This window comes from Pituophis catenifer, unplaced genomic scaffold (assembly GCF_029215685.1).
Source record: "Pituophis catenifer annectens isolate HBS135680 unplaced genomic scaffold, rPitCat1.0.hap2 SCAF_9, whole genome shotgun sequence".
NCBI lineage: Eukaryota > Metazoa > Chordata > Lepidosauria > Squamata > Colubridae > Pituophis > Pituophis catenifer.
Window position 1 is genome coordinate 26,755,502 of NW_027256889.1, and position 18,114 is coordinate 26,773,615.

Here is an 18,114-nt window from a genome sequence, read left to right on the forward strand (position 1 = left end):
GTGCTGTGAGATTTAATGGTGGGTCTCCCACCCGACACTGTTCAGGGTTCCAAGCTCATTGCACCTCTCCAACTGAGCTTCGCAAGGTAGACTGGTGAGCAGTGTTTCTCAACCTTGGCCGCTGGACGATGTGTGGACTTCAATTCCCAGAATTCCCCAGCTAGCTCTGCTGGCTGGGGAAGTCCACACATCGTCCAGCGGCCAAGGTTGAGAAACACCGCTGGTGAGGTAGGAGCGCCGCTTTGTCTAGACTGGAATCCTTGGGACGTGGCGTGGGGGAGTTGCATAAGGCGCCTTGGCTCCCGAGGCAAAATGGTTCCTTTAATCTGGCGCAATTGGGAGAATACGGGGCAAGCCGCGTTGCGCGCGCATCCTCCTCCGGAGCTCCTCCCAGATTAAAGGGCGGGGCTCGCTCACGCGAGTCCCGCAACAAGACTTTTTGTCTGTCGCCGGCCGCCGTCCCCTTCCCAGCGCCGAGAGCGCGCAGCGCCGCCGCCATCTTGTTTCCCGCGGCCGCCGCCGGAGCTGAACGATCCTGCTGACGATGGGTGAGGCGAAGGCGGCGGGAGGCTGCGCGTTGGGCCGCTTAGGGCTCCTGCTCCTCCGTCCCGGGGAGGCGGGGACTGTGGCGTTTCTCCGACCTCCGGGTGTTGCTGCTGCTCGGCAGCCGCGACCTCCTCCGGCACGAGGATGGGCATTTCGCCCCCGTTCCGTCTCGCCCGCCCGGCTCCCTCCTCACGCGAGGCACGAGGGTCGCGCCGGCACAGACCTACGGGTCTGGCCGTGGCCTTTCTTGATAGCCTGAAGGCGGGAAATCTCGGGGCTCGTCAGGAGGGCCGCGGCGGGGGCGAGGATTAATTACGTTTCTGCCTCCTCGCATCCCGGTGATTCTTCAACTGTTTTAACCCAGCGCGCCCCAGAATTGTTTAATGGGGTCCATAATGACGCCTTCCTTCGCCCAAATCGCCCCCCAAACGGTCGTTCTCCGCGAGCGTCTCTGCATCCCGATCCTCTCGACTCACCGGGGAAAGCCGTTACAGGTAGTCCTCGACTTACGACCACAACGGAGGGGGGGATTTTTTTTTTTGTTGTTGTTGTGAGACATTATTGGTTAGGTGAGTTTTTGCCCCGTTTTACGACCTTCCTTTCCACAGTTTAAGCGAACCCGCCGCAGTTGGTTAAGTTAGTAACCTGGCTGTTAAGTTGAATTTGGCTTCCCCATTGACTTTGCTTGCTGTCAGAAGGTTGCAAAAGGGGCGCTGGCCACGGTCATAAGTACGAAGCAGTGGCCGAGCGTCTGGATTTTGATCACATGATCGTGGGGATGCTATAAAGGTCGTAACCGAAAAACAGTCGTAAGTCATTTTTCTTAGTGCCATTGTAACTTTGAACAGTCACTAAATGAAACTGTTGTAAGTCAAGGACTACCTGTACAAATGGCTCCATTACCCCAGGATGTGCTCCAGCCACCCTCTAGGGCAGTGTTTCTCAACCTTGGGAACTTTAAGATGTGTGGACTTCAACTCCCAGAATTCCCCAGCCAGCCATGTCCCAAGGTTGAGAAACATTGCTCTAGGGAGTTACTACTCCAGGTTTAAGGCCGTCTGTGGTGCTTTGAGGGGCATCTTCGCTTGACAGTTCATTCCCTTCCTCCTCTATTTAACTATGGACACTCTAAGCCTGTGTTCTTCAAACTTGGCCACTTTTAAGAGAAGTGAACTTAAACTCCCAGAATTCTCCAGCCAATTCATGTGTGGGGGATTCTGGGACTTGGAAGTACACACCTCAAGTTTGAAAAACTGCTGTAAATGCTGCTGTATTGTGTGGATTCTTTTACACTGTTGGGGGAGGGGGGGTTATTCCTGACTCTGTGAAATGGAGATAAAAGTGTTTTGGAATGATTATAAATAGTTTGGGTCTGTTTTGCACCCCATTTTCCCCCAAGATAGGAGTTTTTTCTCCCGTTCAGAATTTTATATATATATAAAACAGGCTACATGAGAGCAAGTGGCCCCAGGAAAATGAGATATTTAGAAACCAGTTTTGAATGTTTAAATGTAGCAGTGCTATTTTTAGACCCATGTGCAAATATTCCCGAAGTGATAAAATATTCAAAAATTGTAACAGGATTACTCAAAATCAGTGCACAGATTTAGTTGCATCATTAGGGTATGTATGTATCTGCGTGAAGCAACTCTAGGACTGTTTATAAGTAGAACTCATTGCAGCTTCCCACAATTTGGTACTCTTAGCACATTATTAGACAATAGTTCCCCATTTTTCCTAGCCAGCCATTGAAGCGGGAGATCATCAGGTTAAGAAATGGCAAATGGATATGTGAAACATGCTACTATAATATAATGAATAAAAGTGAAATTAGCTTCAGGAAATCTATAGTTTTAACTTTGAGCCTGATGTATCTGCAGTTTAGGAAGAATTTTATCATGTTCCAGTCATCATTCTTGTACAGATTGCTAAGATGTTTATGTTATGTGTAGATTTGATATTTGTGCACCAACCCCTCATATGAGATGCTTTTCTTGAAATGGTAAACCTATTCAGAGCTTTCCAGATATTCTAGGAATTGTTATAATAATGGAGGCCTAACATTTTCATTTCCAGTTCATAGAATCAAAGAAAACATTTGAAGAGCAGGGCTGCCCTCTGATTGCCAGGGGTTATGGCAGGGGGAAGAAGGGGACCTAACCGGACATCCTACTGCCGCAATCCTCTCTGTGAAACTGGAGCTCCTGGTGGTGCCAGCCACTCCACAACTTCTTCAGTCACTAGTGTGCGTTCACGTACCAGGTACAGCTGTGCTACAGACAGTTCTATGAAATCCAGAGGCCCAGTAAGAAGTCCCATTTAAACACTTCGCTTTGTTGGGAAATAAGAGTATGGGGCAAGACCTTGACAATGTGTAGATGTGAGCTTATAATGATTGTAAATCCTGCCTAATTTACATAATACTTGACTAAGAATTATTATACTCTCGATACTGTAGTTTAAGAGAAGTTGTCCCAGGGTGATTTGCAATAAAATATTTCCCACTTTAAGGCTACAAGGGGGGGGGCAAAGTTCTTGTTGAAACAAATGTAAAACAACAACAACAAGTGTTTTTCTCTGGTATTCACATCCTGATCAATGGTGATGAGCCAAGGAAGATTAGTACAATGATTCACTGTTTTCATGGTAGCTGGTTTTAATATTCTTCACACCTTTAAAATAATCACTCTTTAATTTGATTTGGAAATTATTGATGACCAGATGTAGATGCTAAATATTCCTCTGGTGGTAGCTTCTACACCATCTTGAAATATATCTGTGCTTAGAGGGCTGTCGCTAGTTCTCTTGGTTTTAATTGTTCTGCGTAAACTGCCTTGAGATATACAGCAGACACTATATAAATGGTGCAAGGCAAATACTTTACCTTTATTGTTGCTTTCAATAGCAAGTGGTAAAGAGAGGATGATAGTTCTAAACAGTCTTTAAATGACATTGTAATAGTATGAGCAAAGAAACAAATTGGGCATGGGAATGCTAATAAAGTAGGAGAAGGAGCAGTGGGCAAAATAGACTTGTAATCCTCGACTTACAACAGTTCATTTAGTGACCATTCGAAGTTACAGTGGCCCTGAAAAAGTGGCTTATGGCCATTTTTAAAATCATTGCAGCATCCCCATGGTCACATGAGCAGAATGCAGCCGCTTGGCAACTAGCTTATATGTATGACGGTTGCAGTTTCATGAGATCCCCTTTTGGCAACTTCTGACAAGGTCAATGAGGAAGCCTGGTTCACTTAACAACCATGTTACTAACTTAATTGTGGTGATTCACTTGAAAACTGTGGCAAGAAAGGTCGTAAAATGGGGCAAAACTCGCTTAACACATGTCTCACCTAGCAACAGAAATTTTGGGCTTAATTGTAGTCATAAGTCAAAAGACCACCTGTAAAGCCAAATTAGATTTCTGGAAGTTGAATAAGTAAAATAGATACCAGAAAATTACTAAAGTTTCTGAATGCACATAAACCTCTCTAATCGCTTGTTCAAACAGTTACAGGCGCTTGCTCAAAACAGGGCATATTCCTCCAAGGTAACTAGGAAGTAACAACCACAAAGTCTGACTTGTGCAAATCTCTATTAACTGTGTTGTCTCACTGTGAGCAGAAAATTTAATCCATGTTATCAATAATAAGAATGGCACTTGATATTATTGGCCAGCATTTATTATTTATTTGTATCCTCAAGGTAAATATTGTTACCCCACCCTATTGTTCAAATAAACTTAGCTTAAACTGATCATGTGGTGTTCACTTATCAATTGGGTCATTGGGAGTTATCCCCTTCAGAGTAAGGCACATGAATGTTTACGAATCTCTTTTTTTTTTATTAAAAAGTTTTAAAAAGTTTTACAAATGTTTTCCCCTCCCACCTCCCCCCAAACCCTCCCACCCTCGACTTCCCAGAGCAAAACTACGAATCTCTTTTTTGAGTTGACATATTTTGTTTTCCTCTTGCAGGAGTGGTTCAGGGACAGGTCTTTCCAGCCCTCCTTTGGCCACCCAAACAGTGGTTCCCCTCCAGCATTGCAAGATCCCAGAACTTCCCATTGAGAGGAGCATCTTGTTTGAACTTCAGCTCTTCTTCTGTCATCTTATTGCTCTCTTTGTCCACTACATAAACATCTACAAAACAGTCTGGTGGTACCCACCATCTCACCCTCCCTCCCATACTTCATTGGTGGGTATTTTATATCTGATTGCCTGTTTGCAAGATCTTAAAGTCACAATTATAAAACTAGAAAAAATACTGCTGCCTTAAGATTGTGAGAGATGACATCCAAAGGCATCAAGTTGGAGAAAATGATTGCCCAAATTTCTTCTTAAAAGACTTCAAATAGTTCAAATACTAAACTTAAGAGTATAGAAATGTAATGTATAACGGGGTCTGCTGTGAGTCTTGGGGAATGTATAAAGGCTGCCAGTGAAAGTTATATTTTTCTTAAATCTAGTCTCTAAATTAATATTAACCTTCTTTGCCAGTGTTTCTCAACCTTGATCACTTTAAGATGTGTGGACTTCAATCCCAGAATTCTCCAGCCAGCTAAACCCTGTTCTATATTGTTTGGGTTTAATCATTCTAAAAACTGTTAAATGTTAATTTGAAAGGTCTTATAAAAAAGCAACAGCTGAAGAGGAGCCTGGGGCTGCACCCATGGGAGCATGCATGCTCGGGCCCAGCAACTACGTTGCAACATAAACTCTGATGCACTTCATAAGATATGTCAACCATTATAATGAGAGGAAAGTTTTGTATACCTATGGTCTGAAGACAGAGGGCAGTGGCAATGCCTTCCTGATACCCATTTACAAATATTATATAAATATATTTATATATTTATGTATATAAATATTCATTTGTGAGCTCAATTATATAGGCAGTATGATAAGAAATCTTTGCCGTCTGTGTAATCCAGTGTTTCCCAACCTTGGCAGCTTTAAGAGGGGTGGATTTCAAGTCCCAGAATTCCCCAGCCAATCATCCTGGTTGAGGATTTCTGGGAGTTGTAGTCTCCATCCTTCTTAAAGATGCCAATGTTGAGAAACACTGTTCTAATCTTTGGCAAATAATTTCAAACTGTTTATGAATTATACTCAGGTTTTTATTTGGTTGCTCAGAAACATTTATCTTGGAGTCAGTAACCAGGTATCTGAGACAGTCCCCTATGGAATTGGGGATATCCTTAATTTCAGGATGAGGTTCTGTTCTGAAAAAGAAGTCCATGTAGCCAGATACCTGAAAATCTGGAATAGCTGGAAGGCCAGAAACAGTGGGGCACCCTCTGTCTGTTTCTGGAATTGGTGCTATAATACTGTAATATAGATTATATAATAAGTAATGTGCTGATATAACTCCAACGGATAGTTACGTAGAATTGCAGAAAAAACAAATGGCAACCAGCCTGCCTTCCATAGAAGACCTGTATATGTGTGGGTCAGAAGGAGGGCTGAGAAAATACCGACACCCCTCACATCCTGGACATAAACTATTTCTAGTCTTCCCCTCAGGATGACACTATAGGGCATTGCATACCAAAACAACTAGACACAGAGACTAATTCATCACTTGAATACCTCACAGTATTGTCTCATAGTAATCCTCACAGTATTGTCTTGTGTCTTAAGTATATTTAGTCATGTTGTATTGCTGTAGTATTATCTTTCTCATCTTCTCTACCATCCCTCCTATTGGTATCCTTATTATGATTATTACTACTGTGTTGCTTTGCATGTACATTGAGAGCTTCTGCACCAGAGACAAATTTCTTATGTGTCTAATCACACTTTTGACCAATAAAGTATAAAATAAGTAAGTAAAGTAAGCCAAAATATACAAGGCAACTCTCCTGATTTTATTTCTGGTTGTTCTTAGTGCCAGAGAAGGTCAGGAACAAACATGGTTAGATTCAGACATTGTAAATGTAAATGGCGTATTGAGCTATACGTCTGCAAGGACATAACAGTATATGACAGTCATTTCAAAGACTTCCTTTGAATACAGCTCAGAGAAGCAGATACAGTTAGTCCTTGACTTACAACCATTTATTTAGCAAATTTTCAAAACTACGACACTGAAAAAAGTGGTCATCTTGCCTATGGCTTCACAGCATCCCCACAGTCACATGATCAAAATTTGGGGGCTTGATCAGCAGCATCTATTTGTGACTGTTGCACAGTCCCCTAAGTCATGTGATTGCTATTTACTACCTTCTCGGCCAGCTTCTGACAAGTGAAGTCAGTGGGGGGGGAACCAGATTCACTTAATGACCATGTGATTCATTTAACAACAGCAATGATACACTAAGTAACCATGGCAAAAGAAAGCTTGTAAAATTGGGCATTATTCACTTCATAATCACCTGCTTAGCAGTAGAGATTCTTATCCCAATTATGGTTATAAATCAAGGATTATCTGTATACGCACAGCTTTATTTTCCTATTTTTTTCCTAAGACTCTCAGGGAATTCTTACTGCTTTTTGGCATTTGTTAGATTTCTGTTCCTAGGTTAACCATAGTCTTGTCTTTCCTTCTTGCAGAATTTTCATCTCATTGATTTCAATGTTCTGGCAGTGACAACGATTGTTCTGGCAAGAAGATTGATAATTGCTATTGTGAAGGAAGTGAAAGAGGTAAAGTTGTGCCACTTGGGTCAGAGATGTGGGAAATTACTGCTTCCGATTATCCTTTGGCTGCTGCTTCTTATGTCACCAGCAACTCTGCCGTCAGTTACAACAGACCCTCCGAAAACCCAGTTCTGGACCCAGTTCCAGAATTTTTGATGGCCATACACAGAACCTATGGTCACACACATTTTGGATTCTTGGTAACTGGCTCACATGTACAGCTGTTTGCAGCATCTCATCACATGACTAATTTTCAGCATTTTTTGCCAGTTTCTGGCATTTACTTCCGATTCCTGGCCAAAAAAAAATGCTGATTGGATAAAACGGATTTATTTAATGATCAGGATGTTCACTTAACAACCACTACAAAAATGTTATAAAATTGGATGCAGTCACATGATGATCTGCTTAATGACTGCCATGAGTTATGATCATAATTCCAGGTTCAATTACAGCCATAAGTTGAGGACTAACGATAGATATTCAGTGGATGATCTCCCTTGAGAATATTTTTGGGCACAGCTGGCTAGCGGTGAAACTAGATTTAGCTCCTGAAGAACATCAGAGTTGCCCTGCCAGAAGCCACTTTCTTATGCACAAAATATATTGAACTAAGCATAGGAAAAGGCAAAATAGGCCCGTTTTTGTCCTTTGCCACCCACCCCCATCAAGGAAAATGGACCAAGATCCTGCTGCCCACTCCAGTCTGGATGCCACCTCAGAGGCACACATAACCCATCTAATTTCTTTCCAGGGATGATGGGATTCCAGACCCCCCCCCCAATCCAGATATTTGCCTTAGATATTGCAATCCTAAGCATGTTTATTCAAATGTAAATTCAAATCTAAGTCCTTATAAGTTGAGTGGGCATAGACTTGGGAATTACAGTCCCTCAAAAATCAAATCAGCACCTAGAATTCTGGAGCATTGTTCATTTTCCTCCTAACCAGAAGTATTGTCTTTTTCGGAGTATAAAATGCACCTTTTTCCCCCAAAAAAGAGGGTGAAAATCTGGGTGCGTCTTATACTCCGAATGTAGCCCTGCCCAGCTTCTCAAATGGAAGTTTCAGAGGCTGAAAAAAGCATCAGAAAAGAAGTTTCAAAAAAGAAGCCCCCAAACAGAGCTTCAGAGGCTTTTTTTCTGAAGCTCTGTTTCGGAGGCTTTCAGAGGCAGGAAAAAAAGTTTTTTCTGAAACAGTTCCAGAAGTTTCAGAGGCAGGAAAAAAAAAGCAAGGCACACAGCTCACAACCAACAAACCTGTTGCTATTATTCACCTCTGGAAACAGCTGATTGGGGGTATTCCGGAAGGCTGACCCACCTGCCAATCAGCTTTTCTCTTATTTTCCTCCCCAAAAACTAAGGTGCGTCTTGTACTCCAAAAAATACGGTAGTCAAATCTGGGTTTTTTGTTGTTCCTTTAGGCTTCTCATACGGGAAAGGTCTCTTTGCCACGCTCCATCTTCCTTGTCACTATGCGCTTTGCTGTCCTAACTGGTGCAGGCTGGAGCCTGTGCCAATCTATTATCCACCTCTTCAGATCATACTCGCTCCTCAACCTCTTGTTCCTATGTTATCCGTAAGTACCAAAAAAGAGTGCTTGATTGTTCTTTATTATTTTTATGAATAACTCAACAATACTTCTTCCTCCTTCTATGAGCTGAGTTGGGCTAAGAGAGAGAACGATTGGCCCAAACTCACCCAGTCGGCTTTCATGCCTAAGGCAGGATTAGAACTCAGTCTCACGCAGTGGTGGGATTCAGATGTTTTAACAATCAGTTCGCTGCCCTAATGACTGGCTGTGTGGGCATGTGGCTGGGTGGCCGTGGCCAACTCAACTCAGAGACTGGACAGCCTTTTCTCTGAAATGGTATAGGGTCCTCCCTCCCCTCCCTCTCAAGGTCACTTCTAAGTGTTATTGTGTTATTCTGACACCTTTACCAGGTCCTCCACTCAGATTTTGGCATCCTCAGTTTTCCTGCCTGAGCAGGGGGTTGGACTAAAAGATCTCCAAAGTCCCTTTCAATTCTGTTATTCTGTTATTCCTGAGCTAAGTAGCTAAGGCCCTCATTGGGATCCTCTTCGCTTTTGCTCCCTGAGGACTAATGAGCTGCCTCTAGACATTCATTTTAATAAGATTTTTAGAAACCTGCAGATGAAAGTTCTTCATGTCTCCTTACCCTGAAGACCCAATTTCATTTGGAATTTAATACCAAGCTGATTGCCCTTTTGGCATTTCTCTTGATACTTCTCCAAAATGTACCCCCCAAAAGCCTGCTTCTCTCCCTCTCCCTCCCTCCCTCCCTCCCTCCCTCCCTCCCTCTCTCTCTCTCTCTCTCTCTCACACACACACACACACACACACACACACACACACACAATTTAAGCAAATTCCCTTGTCTTCGAGACTTTAGAATCATAGGCTAGAAGAAGGTACCTTGGAGCTCTTATAATTCAACCTTCTGCTCAAGGCAGAAGGCCTCATACATACTTGCGGGTTCACAGACATCCCAGCTTTGGCTGCAAGAACTGCAGGCAGCCTTCCCGGCCACACACGTCTTCCTCCTGCCACCCCATGTGAAGCGGGAGGCCCGAGAGAAAGCGCCTAGTCTGGGCACACAGCCCTCCACAACAGAGCCCTTCCCGGGAAGCAAAGCATGGTTTGGACGAACTGATCCGTCCTGAAGGTGAGCTCCAGAGGAGTGGTGGCGGCAGTGGCAGCAGAAGGCGAGCTCCATTTATTCATAGCTATTTCAGGTGCTTTAATCCATTTTTAGTCAGTAAGATAGCAATACCTCTCTTCCTTGCCTACTAAGTTTGCTTTTTTTCAGTGAGGAAATGGCAAAAAAGGGGGAAAAAATTATAAGAACCTTTATTGTCACTTTTTGTGAACACACTGGCACACATTGAAAAATGAAATTCTTATTATACAATATAATCCAATTGTAATGTTTCTCTTTGCTCATCCTTGTTCAAATCTTGTTGATAGTCTTGCATATCTCCAAAATATATTGAGCCAGAACCTAGCTTTAACAAAATGTGTTCTTTTACAGGTGGCCCCACTTAACAATGACTTGTTCAGCAACTATTCAAGCTTGTGATGGCACTGAACAAGTGGTTCTTACTAGTTCTCAGTGCTCAGCTTGCTGTCATGATGTTGCAGCCTCCAGAAGTCACATAATCACTATTTCTGACCTTTGCTGGCTTCTTACAAGCAAATTCAGTGGGGAAGCAGACAGGAAGTCTCAAATGGTGACCAAGTGACATCCTTGTTTCTTAATGGATTCCTTTAAGGACAGCCACCAGGAAGTGCTGGACCTGCGATTGCTAAGCTGTCACGTGATATCACAGTTTATGACTGCATTGCTTAGCGACAGAAATTCCGGTCCCAGATGCTGTCATTAACTGAGGACCACCTGTATTAAAGAATGAAGCATTTGTAGTCCTCCAAATGATTTTGGGTTTCCATTTCTTTAATATCCAGTTGTTTTGGTCAGTGGCCAATGAAGACATAATTGTCCTCTTCTGGATATTTGATGACTGTATTTTAACAAGTTATTCTATCTACGCCAGAATAAGCATTGTGTTATCTTACTTGTAATTTCTTTAAATTACTATAAACAAATCTCTGACATTAAGCAGGCCACTTCCCAGTCTCTCGCTTGACTTGTTTTACAGTCTTGTTAGTAGAGGAGCAGATTCATGTTAGTTTCCGTAAACTGCTCAGTGTTTGGAAAGTAACATGGACAATGACTATAACTTCATAAAAGTTACTTCAGAATTGTTCTTCTCTTCCAAGGTTTGGCATGTACATCCCCTTCCTGCAACTAAACTGCGATTTTCGTAAGAGCGGCTTCTTCTCTCCTGTGGCCAGCATTGGCCCTCGTGACACAGGGGATGTCAGCTTGCGGGGAAAGGACTACCTCTCTGTTCTCAAGGAGACTTGGAAGCAGCACACTCGGCAGCTCTACAGCATGGAGACTATGCCCACCCATGCCTGCTGTCTCTCCCCAGATCTGATCCGCAATGAAGTGGAGTATTTGAAAGTGGATTTCAACTGGCGCATGAAGGAGGTGCTGCTAAGCTCCATGCTCAGTGCCTATTATGTGGCCTTTGTACCAGTGTGGTTTGTGAAGGTAGGTGCTTGTGGACTGGGGCTCCTGCAGGACAATTCAGTTGTGGAGAGGGAAGGGCAGACCTCTCGGTCAAGGTTGGGCCAGTTCCAAAAAAGAATTGCTTCTCCCTTTCTAAAAGGGAATGGGCCCTTTTTCTGGAAGATTTATTTATTTATTTATTTATTTATTTATTTATTTATTTATTTATTTATTTATTTATTTATTTATTTATTTATTTATTTATTTATTTATTTATTTATTATTTAATGTCTATACTGCCCTTCTCCTGAAGGATTCAGGGCGGTGTACAGCCTGATTAAAAGCACAAAGACAGACAAAATTTTAAAATTATTAAAATTATTAAATGATAGGCTCAATTTAAAACCCCAAATTTAAAATCCCATTTTTAAAAACCAAGTTACTCTTCTGTGTAGTTCAGAATCAGGAGGTTTTATCCTGTTCTGTTTTTCTTCAGCACCATAAATTTAGGGATCTCAGATATGGGTTGAGACCATGGTGTTATGACCCAGTCATGGGAAGGATGTCAGGTTTGATGTCTTGCTCAAACCCACCATTATTGAAAGTTAGTTCAACAGTTATTTTTGTGCCTTGGGCGAGGTGGTACAAATTTGTTTATTGTTTTAGAGCAGGGGTATACAATCTTGGAAACTTGAGGGCTTGTGGACTTAAACTCTACCTGTTGGAAGTCCATAGTCTTAAAGGTGCCAAAGTTGGACAACCTTGTTATAGAGGCAAATTTTGAGATAGTTCACATATATCATCACATTTTACCACACAGTAAATGCTTTTGTGGTTTTATTTATAAATCTATTTTGAAGTCATCCTCCAGACCAGATTTTAAGATCAAACATATTTGACCTACTCTGGTCTCCAGAACCACCGTGTAATAATAAAGAACTTTAGAAGTTAGACAGCCTTGCTGGATCAATCCCAGTGCTGTAGACTTCCACAAATAATTCCCATTTCCCACTCATCAAAGAGCTGTCCTTTGGTTAACCAGGATACTTTGGGAAAATGCAAGAATAGTTTGGAAAGTACAACTGTGGACCTCATTTTTTTTTCCTGTTTGTTCCTGATCTCCCCTTGCTTTTCCACAGAGCACACAGTATTACGACAAGCAGTGGTCTTGCGAGTTGTTCCTGTTGGTCTCCATCAGCACGTCCGTCATCCTCATGCAGCACCTGCTGCCTGCCCGCTACTGCGACCTCCTGCATAAAGCTGCCGCACATCTGGGCTGCTGGCAGAAGGTCGACCCTTCTCTTTGCTCCAATGTGCTGCAGCATCAGTGAGTGGCCTCCATCTTTCAGAAATCCATTTCTCTGTCCTTTTAGGCAGTCAGAAACTCAGATTGTACGAAGCAGCCTTCCTAAACTTGTCCTCTTTGAGGTTTAGGGTTCCCAATTCTCAGAATTGGCAGTTGCAGCCTGGAGGTACCAAATGCCGCATTAAGCAGTGGAAGGAAAAGGTAACATGTCTCTCAAGTTTGGTCTAATCTGGTGTCTCTTTTTTAAGCAACATTTTAACCATTTTAAAAAGTCAAACTAGCTAAATGCTACTTGGGGCCTGACAAGCTGTCATAAAGGCCAGGTCCTTCTGCTCATAGCCTCTATTCCCTCTCTTTCCCATTTTCTATGGGGCTCTCCATGGCCCTTCTAGGATCCTTTAAAAAGCACCAACTAAATCTGAGGAGCCTTCTGGTACTGAGTCTACTGTGAAAGGCCCATAAATAATGTCCAACTTGGGGTGGGGAACTGGCCATCATAAAAAGAAGCTTTCTGTGACATTAGAAATTGTGCAGTGGCTGCACTTGTGTGCCATGTCTGGCCAGCACAGTCCTTTACTTCACAGGTATGTGTTCATAACATTAGTTCACTCTCTGTACTTTTTGTCTTGAAGAAGCCCAGCTTGTTTAATTTCGGTGTGTTGCTCTAAACTTGCAGGAAGTTATATCTCAATGCAATATAGGTAATCCTTGATTTATGACCATTATAGAACCTCTGCCCATCATGGTCATAAATCACGGTGATTGTAAAACGGGTCACCCATTTGACCGACCCAATTTTATTAACTTTCTATGTGGCAGTTATTAAGTGGCCGCCATGGTGGTTAAACAAACGAATGGTTCACTATGGGACAGTTTTGCCAGAAACCGGAAATGCTGGTTTCCTGCAAAATCTTCATAAAATATAGGCCTATGACTACAGGATGCAGCAAAAGACTCTAAATGTGGGACAGTTCCCAAGTGCCCCGATATGTGATCATGTGACTGCAAGGGAGCAGTTGTCAGAGTTTCAGACCAACGTTGTAAGTACCCCCAGTGGAGATTCACTGTAACTTCAAATACAGGTAGTCCTCGACTTACAATAGTTCATATAGTGACTGATCAAAGTTAAAATGAAAAAAGGGATTTATGACCATTGCAGCATCTCCACGGTCACATGATCCAAATTCAGATGCCTGGCTACTGGCTCATGTATGACAGTTGCAGTGTACCAGGGTCACGTGATCCCCTCTTGTGACCTTCTGACAAGCAAAGTCAATGGGGAATGCAAATTCACTTAACAACCATGTTACTAATTTAACAAATGCTGTAATTCACCTTTCAGCTCCAATCCAGGAGCCCTCAAACAGTCGCATTCACGACAAACCATTTTATACCAAATTTATATTTTGCTGATAAAGAAATAAAAGGAGACTAGTGTAGATCTATTTCAAGCTTTTTAGCTTTCATTCTGCCCAGCATATCCCAGTAAGAAAACAAACCCTGTGCTGCTTGCAGTCCTCTCTCCTCCCCCTTGGAAGTCAGTGCCACCAAACTGATGATTAGCAGCTGGGAAAGGCCCAGTCCCTTCTTCTGCTCCTTCCATCAGATGCCTGTTGAATATATTTTTCAGGTGGACGGACGAATGTCTGTGGCCACAGGGGGTGCTAGTGAAACACAGCAAAAACGTCTACAAAGCGGTGGGCCACTCCAACGTGGCAGTGCCTTCGGATGTCTCCCACTTCCGCTTTCACGTAAGCTGCTCTCCTTGTACAAACGTTGATGGTGGATGGCTGCCATTTTGTCCTGCCCTTCCTCCACAGTGGTTTGGCCTCTAGTGACCGCATGAGTGCAGCCAGTGGTTTGCTAAGGGATTTTTTTTTCCTTTTAAGCATCTTATAAGCCCTGGGGTTTCCTGCTGGTCTCCCAACCAGGAGTTAACCAGGCCCCATTTTGCTTAGCTTTAGCCCAAAGGATTCTGGATGAGTGTTGCAGAGGCAGCTTTCGCCTATAGGCCTCTGAGCCTTCTATGAACAGAGGATGATGTTCTTTTCATTGGCACTCCAGCCAGGAAAGCTATTACTGGGAATTTTCTATAGCCTCTATTCCTTCTTTATTATTCACTAGCTGATAACCTGGCGTTGCCTGGGTATTTGTTTATCCCATTCCTGTATTAGACAGGAAGAGCAACTTCACCCTGAGCCCTGATTTCAGGGATAATTAAATTAATTACAAATGTTTTCCCTGTGCCCCCAGAAGCATCAAGTAAAATGATATCACCTTGTTGTTTTGCTAGCTGATCCATGATCATTTGGCATGCTTTTTGTCTGATCTTGATTTAGAAGTGGCTTCCTTTCCACGATAGATGCACTAAGCTGTTCGACATTGTAGTTTTTTTCTCGTATGTAATATGCATGAAGTACGTCATGTCGATCTCATAGTGGTGCAGGCAGGGCGAGTTGCAGTAATGTTTTATTGATCATGGCCATACATTTGTCTTCAAGAATAATCAAAGCCTTGTTGAAAATGTCCAGACAAATGTAATTTCTAATGTTGGATTTTCCCCCTTACCAGAGGGAGCCCTCTTGTGAAGTACTGTGAAGACGTTACCATGGCAACTCCACTATGCTGTACAGTAGAAGCCATTTTAAGGCAGTCCAGCAGCAGCCATTTTAAGGCACAACAGGCTGTATCTTAACAGAACACACACCCCAAGGGTTGTTAGGGATGTTTTACCCCCACACATTATTTCTTTCCAGAGAGTAAGTCATCTGTGTACCAAGTTTGGTTGAAATTGCTCGAGGCGTTAAAGAGTTATGCTGGAACACACACACACACACACACACACACACACACACACACACAGAGCCATTTTTATATATTTAGATTTTAGGGTGTTTTTCAATTCTGAAGTTTGAACGTTAATTTAAAAGCATGCCAAGACGTTCATCATTTGCCCAAAGAAGACAAAATGAGGAACTTAATTCTGCCATCACCAGAAAGGCTTGGCGGAAATTTCTAATTGAAAGAGAAGCCCAGAGAAGAGAGCCAGTGATGCCACTGTTAACAACAGGGAGTTCTTCAGAATTGGGAGTTCCAGGACTTCTCTTTGTGAAAATGAAGGCTGCCTTGCACCTGCACGTTGTGTTGACAAAAGGCTGGTTTTATCAGCAAACCTTTTTTCTGGGCTATTTGCCTGAAAACCACAGGCTAGTTGGAGGATACTCTCCAATTGTTGACAAAAAAAAAAAAACCCTGTCAGTAAACACAGTTGCCCATAGCTTAGAATGCACCTTGGTATTCCTCTGTTGGGCACTGCCACGGTTCCCACAAACTTCTCCTCTGTGCCCTTTTTCTCTGTTGTCATCCATAGTTTCTCAGCCGCACCCTGGCAACCAAGAGAGCAACACAGCACTGCTTAAATAAAAAATAATTTGTATCTTTAAGGGTTCCACTCCCCCAAAGTCCCATTTCCCTTTTGCGGTTTTGTAAGATTGATGGTGAGAATAGCAAAAGATCTGATGAAGATTTGAGATATTTACTCTGAATTTTTAACTTTTTAGATTCTGTTTTGGTTTGACTAGTTGCTTTGAATGCTCACCAGAGCAAAACGGTGGGGTATAAATAAAGTAAGAAAGACGTGAATGTTAAATAATGCAATTTTACTCTGGTGCTTGGATTGGGGATATCCACAGGTACCTTTGTGAAGTCCAGACCTTCACTGGGCACCAGGAACTGCAGGCTGTTCACCCAAAGGAACCTCTCTTCCCTCTAGTTTTTTTTCAGCAAGCCTCTGCGGATCTTGAACATCCTGCTCCTCCTCGAGGGGGCTGTCATCTTCTATCAGCTCTACTCACTGGTGGTCTCTGAGAAATGGCACCAGACCATCTCGCTGGCCCTGATTCTCTTCAGCAACTACTATGCTTTCTTCAAACTTCTACGGGATCGCTTGGTGCTGGGGAAAGCTTACTCATACTCTGCCACCAGAGAGACTGATCTGAAGCTGAACTGAGGGCGAGTTGCAGAAGGTAACGGAGAACAGCAGCTCCGAGCATTGTTGAGGGCTACCCGAGACTGCATCGAGGGGCCCTTCAGCTGCCTGCCCTGCCCTGCAGGAGAAGCGTTTCCTCACTGGGTCACGGAGCATGCTGGAGCACGGGGCTTGAGAATCATGCAGTCAGGCCGGCCCTGAGCTTTGTATGTCTTTTTTACCATTTCTTTTGGTTTGGTTTTGCTTTGGTAAGGAAAATATCTTATTTTTATACTCTCAATTTCTGTCAGCCTGTTTTGTGGAGCAGTAAGAACTGTAACAACCACCCAGTCTTATGAGTATTTCTTGCTGGTGTTCTGGGCTGCCTGAGGGCTTGTTGGGGGTGTCTGCATTTGTAAGAATTTTCCTCTTAGCAAAAAACATAAGGTCTGTAATCCGAACTGCAGTCCTTCCTCTGCTCTCTCCCCCAGCTTCCATTTCAACCTAGCACTGTAGGTTCTTGATGGCAGGCAGTCGTGTAAATCTTTACAGCAGAAAAGAGTTTTTTAACAGCTCCAGGAAACATTCTATTGTGTACATTTTTCCATCCTGAGTAGACAGTAGAGCAGGGTTTCTGAACTTCGGCAACTTAAAGATGTGTGAACTTCAACTCCGGGAATTACTCATGTCTGACTGGGAAATTCTGGGAGTTGAAATTGGCCTGGCAGCCAAGGTTGAGAAACACTGCTGTAGAAGAAGGAATCGAAACTCTTGAAATGACTTCACCTAACACTTGGAGGGATGGAAGGGATTACCCTTTTGAAGAAAGAGAGGGGGGGAAAGGGAGGTATGTAAGACTCGCAGTTTGGCAGCATTTTTTCTGACTAATAAATGTTATGAAAAGGTTTATAAAACCACGAGGGATGCGAATGAACAAAGGTCACATGCACACTCTTCAGGAATTGCATTGTGTTCCCTGTGTCTCCTCCTGTGTAGCAGTTGCTTGAAACAAGAATCTTTGTGTGCAGGAAAAAGGCCTTAGATGGTTTTTTTTTTTAATTTGATTTATATGCCGCCCTTCCCCAGAGACTCAGGGCAGCTTACAATGAGTTAAGCAATAGCCTTCATACTTTTGTATATTTATACAAAGTCAGCTTATTGCCCCCACAAACTGGGTCCTCATTTCATCTACCTTAGAAAGGATGGAAGGCTGAGTCAACCTTGAGCCTGGTGAGATTCGAACTTACAGTAATTGCAGACAGCTGGTGTTAATCACAATGCTATCAGTCTGCTGAGCCACCAGGCCCTATATCCTTCCACTGAAGCTGTCCTATTAGTGGTTAAAAATTAAGAAATATAAAGGCAGGGGTAGTGGGGAGTTTCTTGCCAGCCAAATCTTTCCTGTTCACTTCCTTCTGTGGCCGGCCAGATGATGGACAAAAGGTGAGCCTAATAGCCATTGCTGTCTTCTATTCCAGTCATGGTCTCACTGTCGGTGCTGGGGTGAGCCCCAGTTGCTGGTCAGCTGATTTCCTCCAGGCCATCTCTTTTGTGCATTGCAC

At 43.1% G+C, this 18,114-nt stretch overlaps 1 protein-coding gene across 5 annotated transcripts; it reads left to right on the plus strand.

Annotated features, from left to right (window-relative positions):
• Nucleotides 1-477: 477 nt before the first annotated feature.
• Nucleotides 478-16,898, plus strand: TMEM39B (transmembrane protein 39B). Of its 5 annotated transcripts, none has more exons than XR_011600742.1 (10): nucleotides 478-548; nucleotides 2,623-2,808; nucleotides 4,523-4,742; nucleotides 7,100-7,192; nucleotides 8,610-8,764; nucleotides 10,985-11,321; nucleotides 12,419-12,606; nucleotides 12,714-12,786; nucleotides 12,978-13,169; nucleotides 14,216-14,298. XR_011600742.1 is itself a non-coding variant. In XM_070949399.1 (10 exons), exons 2-10 carry the CDS (start codon nucleotides 2,681-2,683, stop codon nucleotides 16,450-16,452), a joined length of 1,410 nt encoding a protein of 469 aa, XP_070805500.1. In that variant the 5' UTR covers nucleotides 478-548; nucleotides 2,623-2,680; the 3' UTR covers nucleotides 16,453-16,551. The 5 variants fall into 5 exon arrangements, 3 of the variants coding, with proteins under 3 accessions (XP_070805500.1, XP_070805497.1, XP_070805498.1); XM_070949399.1 differs by lacking the exon at nucleotides 12,978-13,169 and adding an exon at nucleotides 16,358-16,551 and having other exon boundaries at nucleotides 14,216-14,336; XR_011600743.1 differs by lacking the exon at nucleotides 12,714-12,786.
• Nucleotides 16,899-18,114: the final 1,216 nt, after the last annotated feature.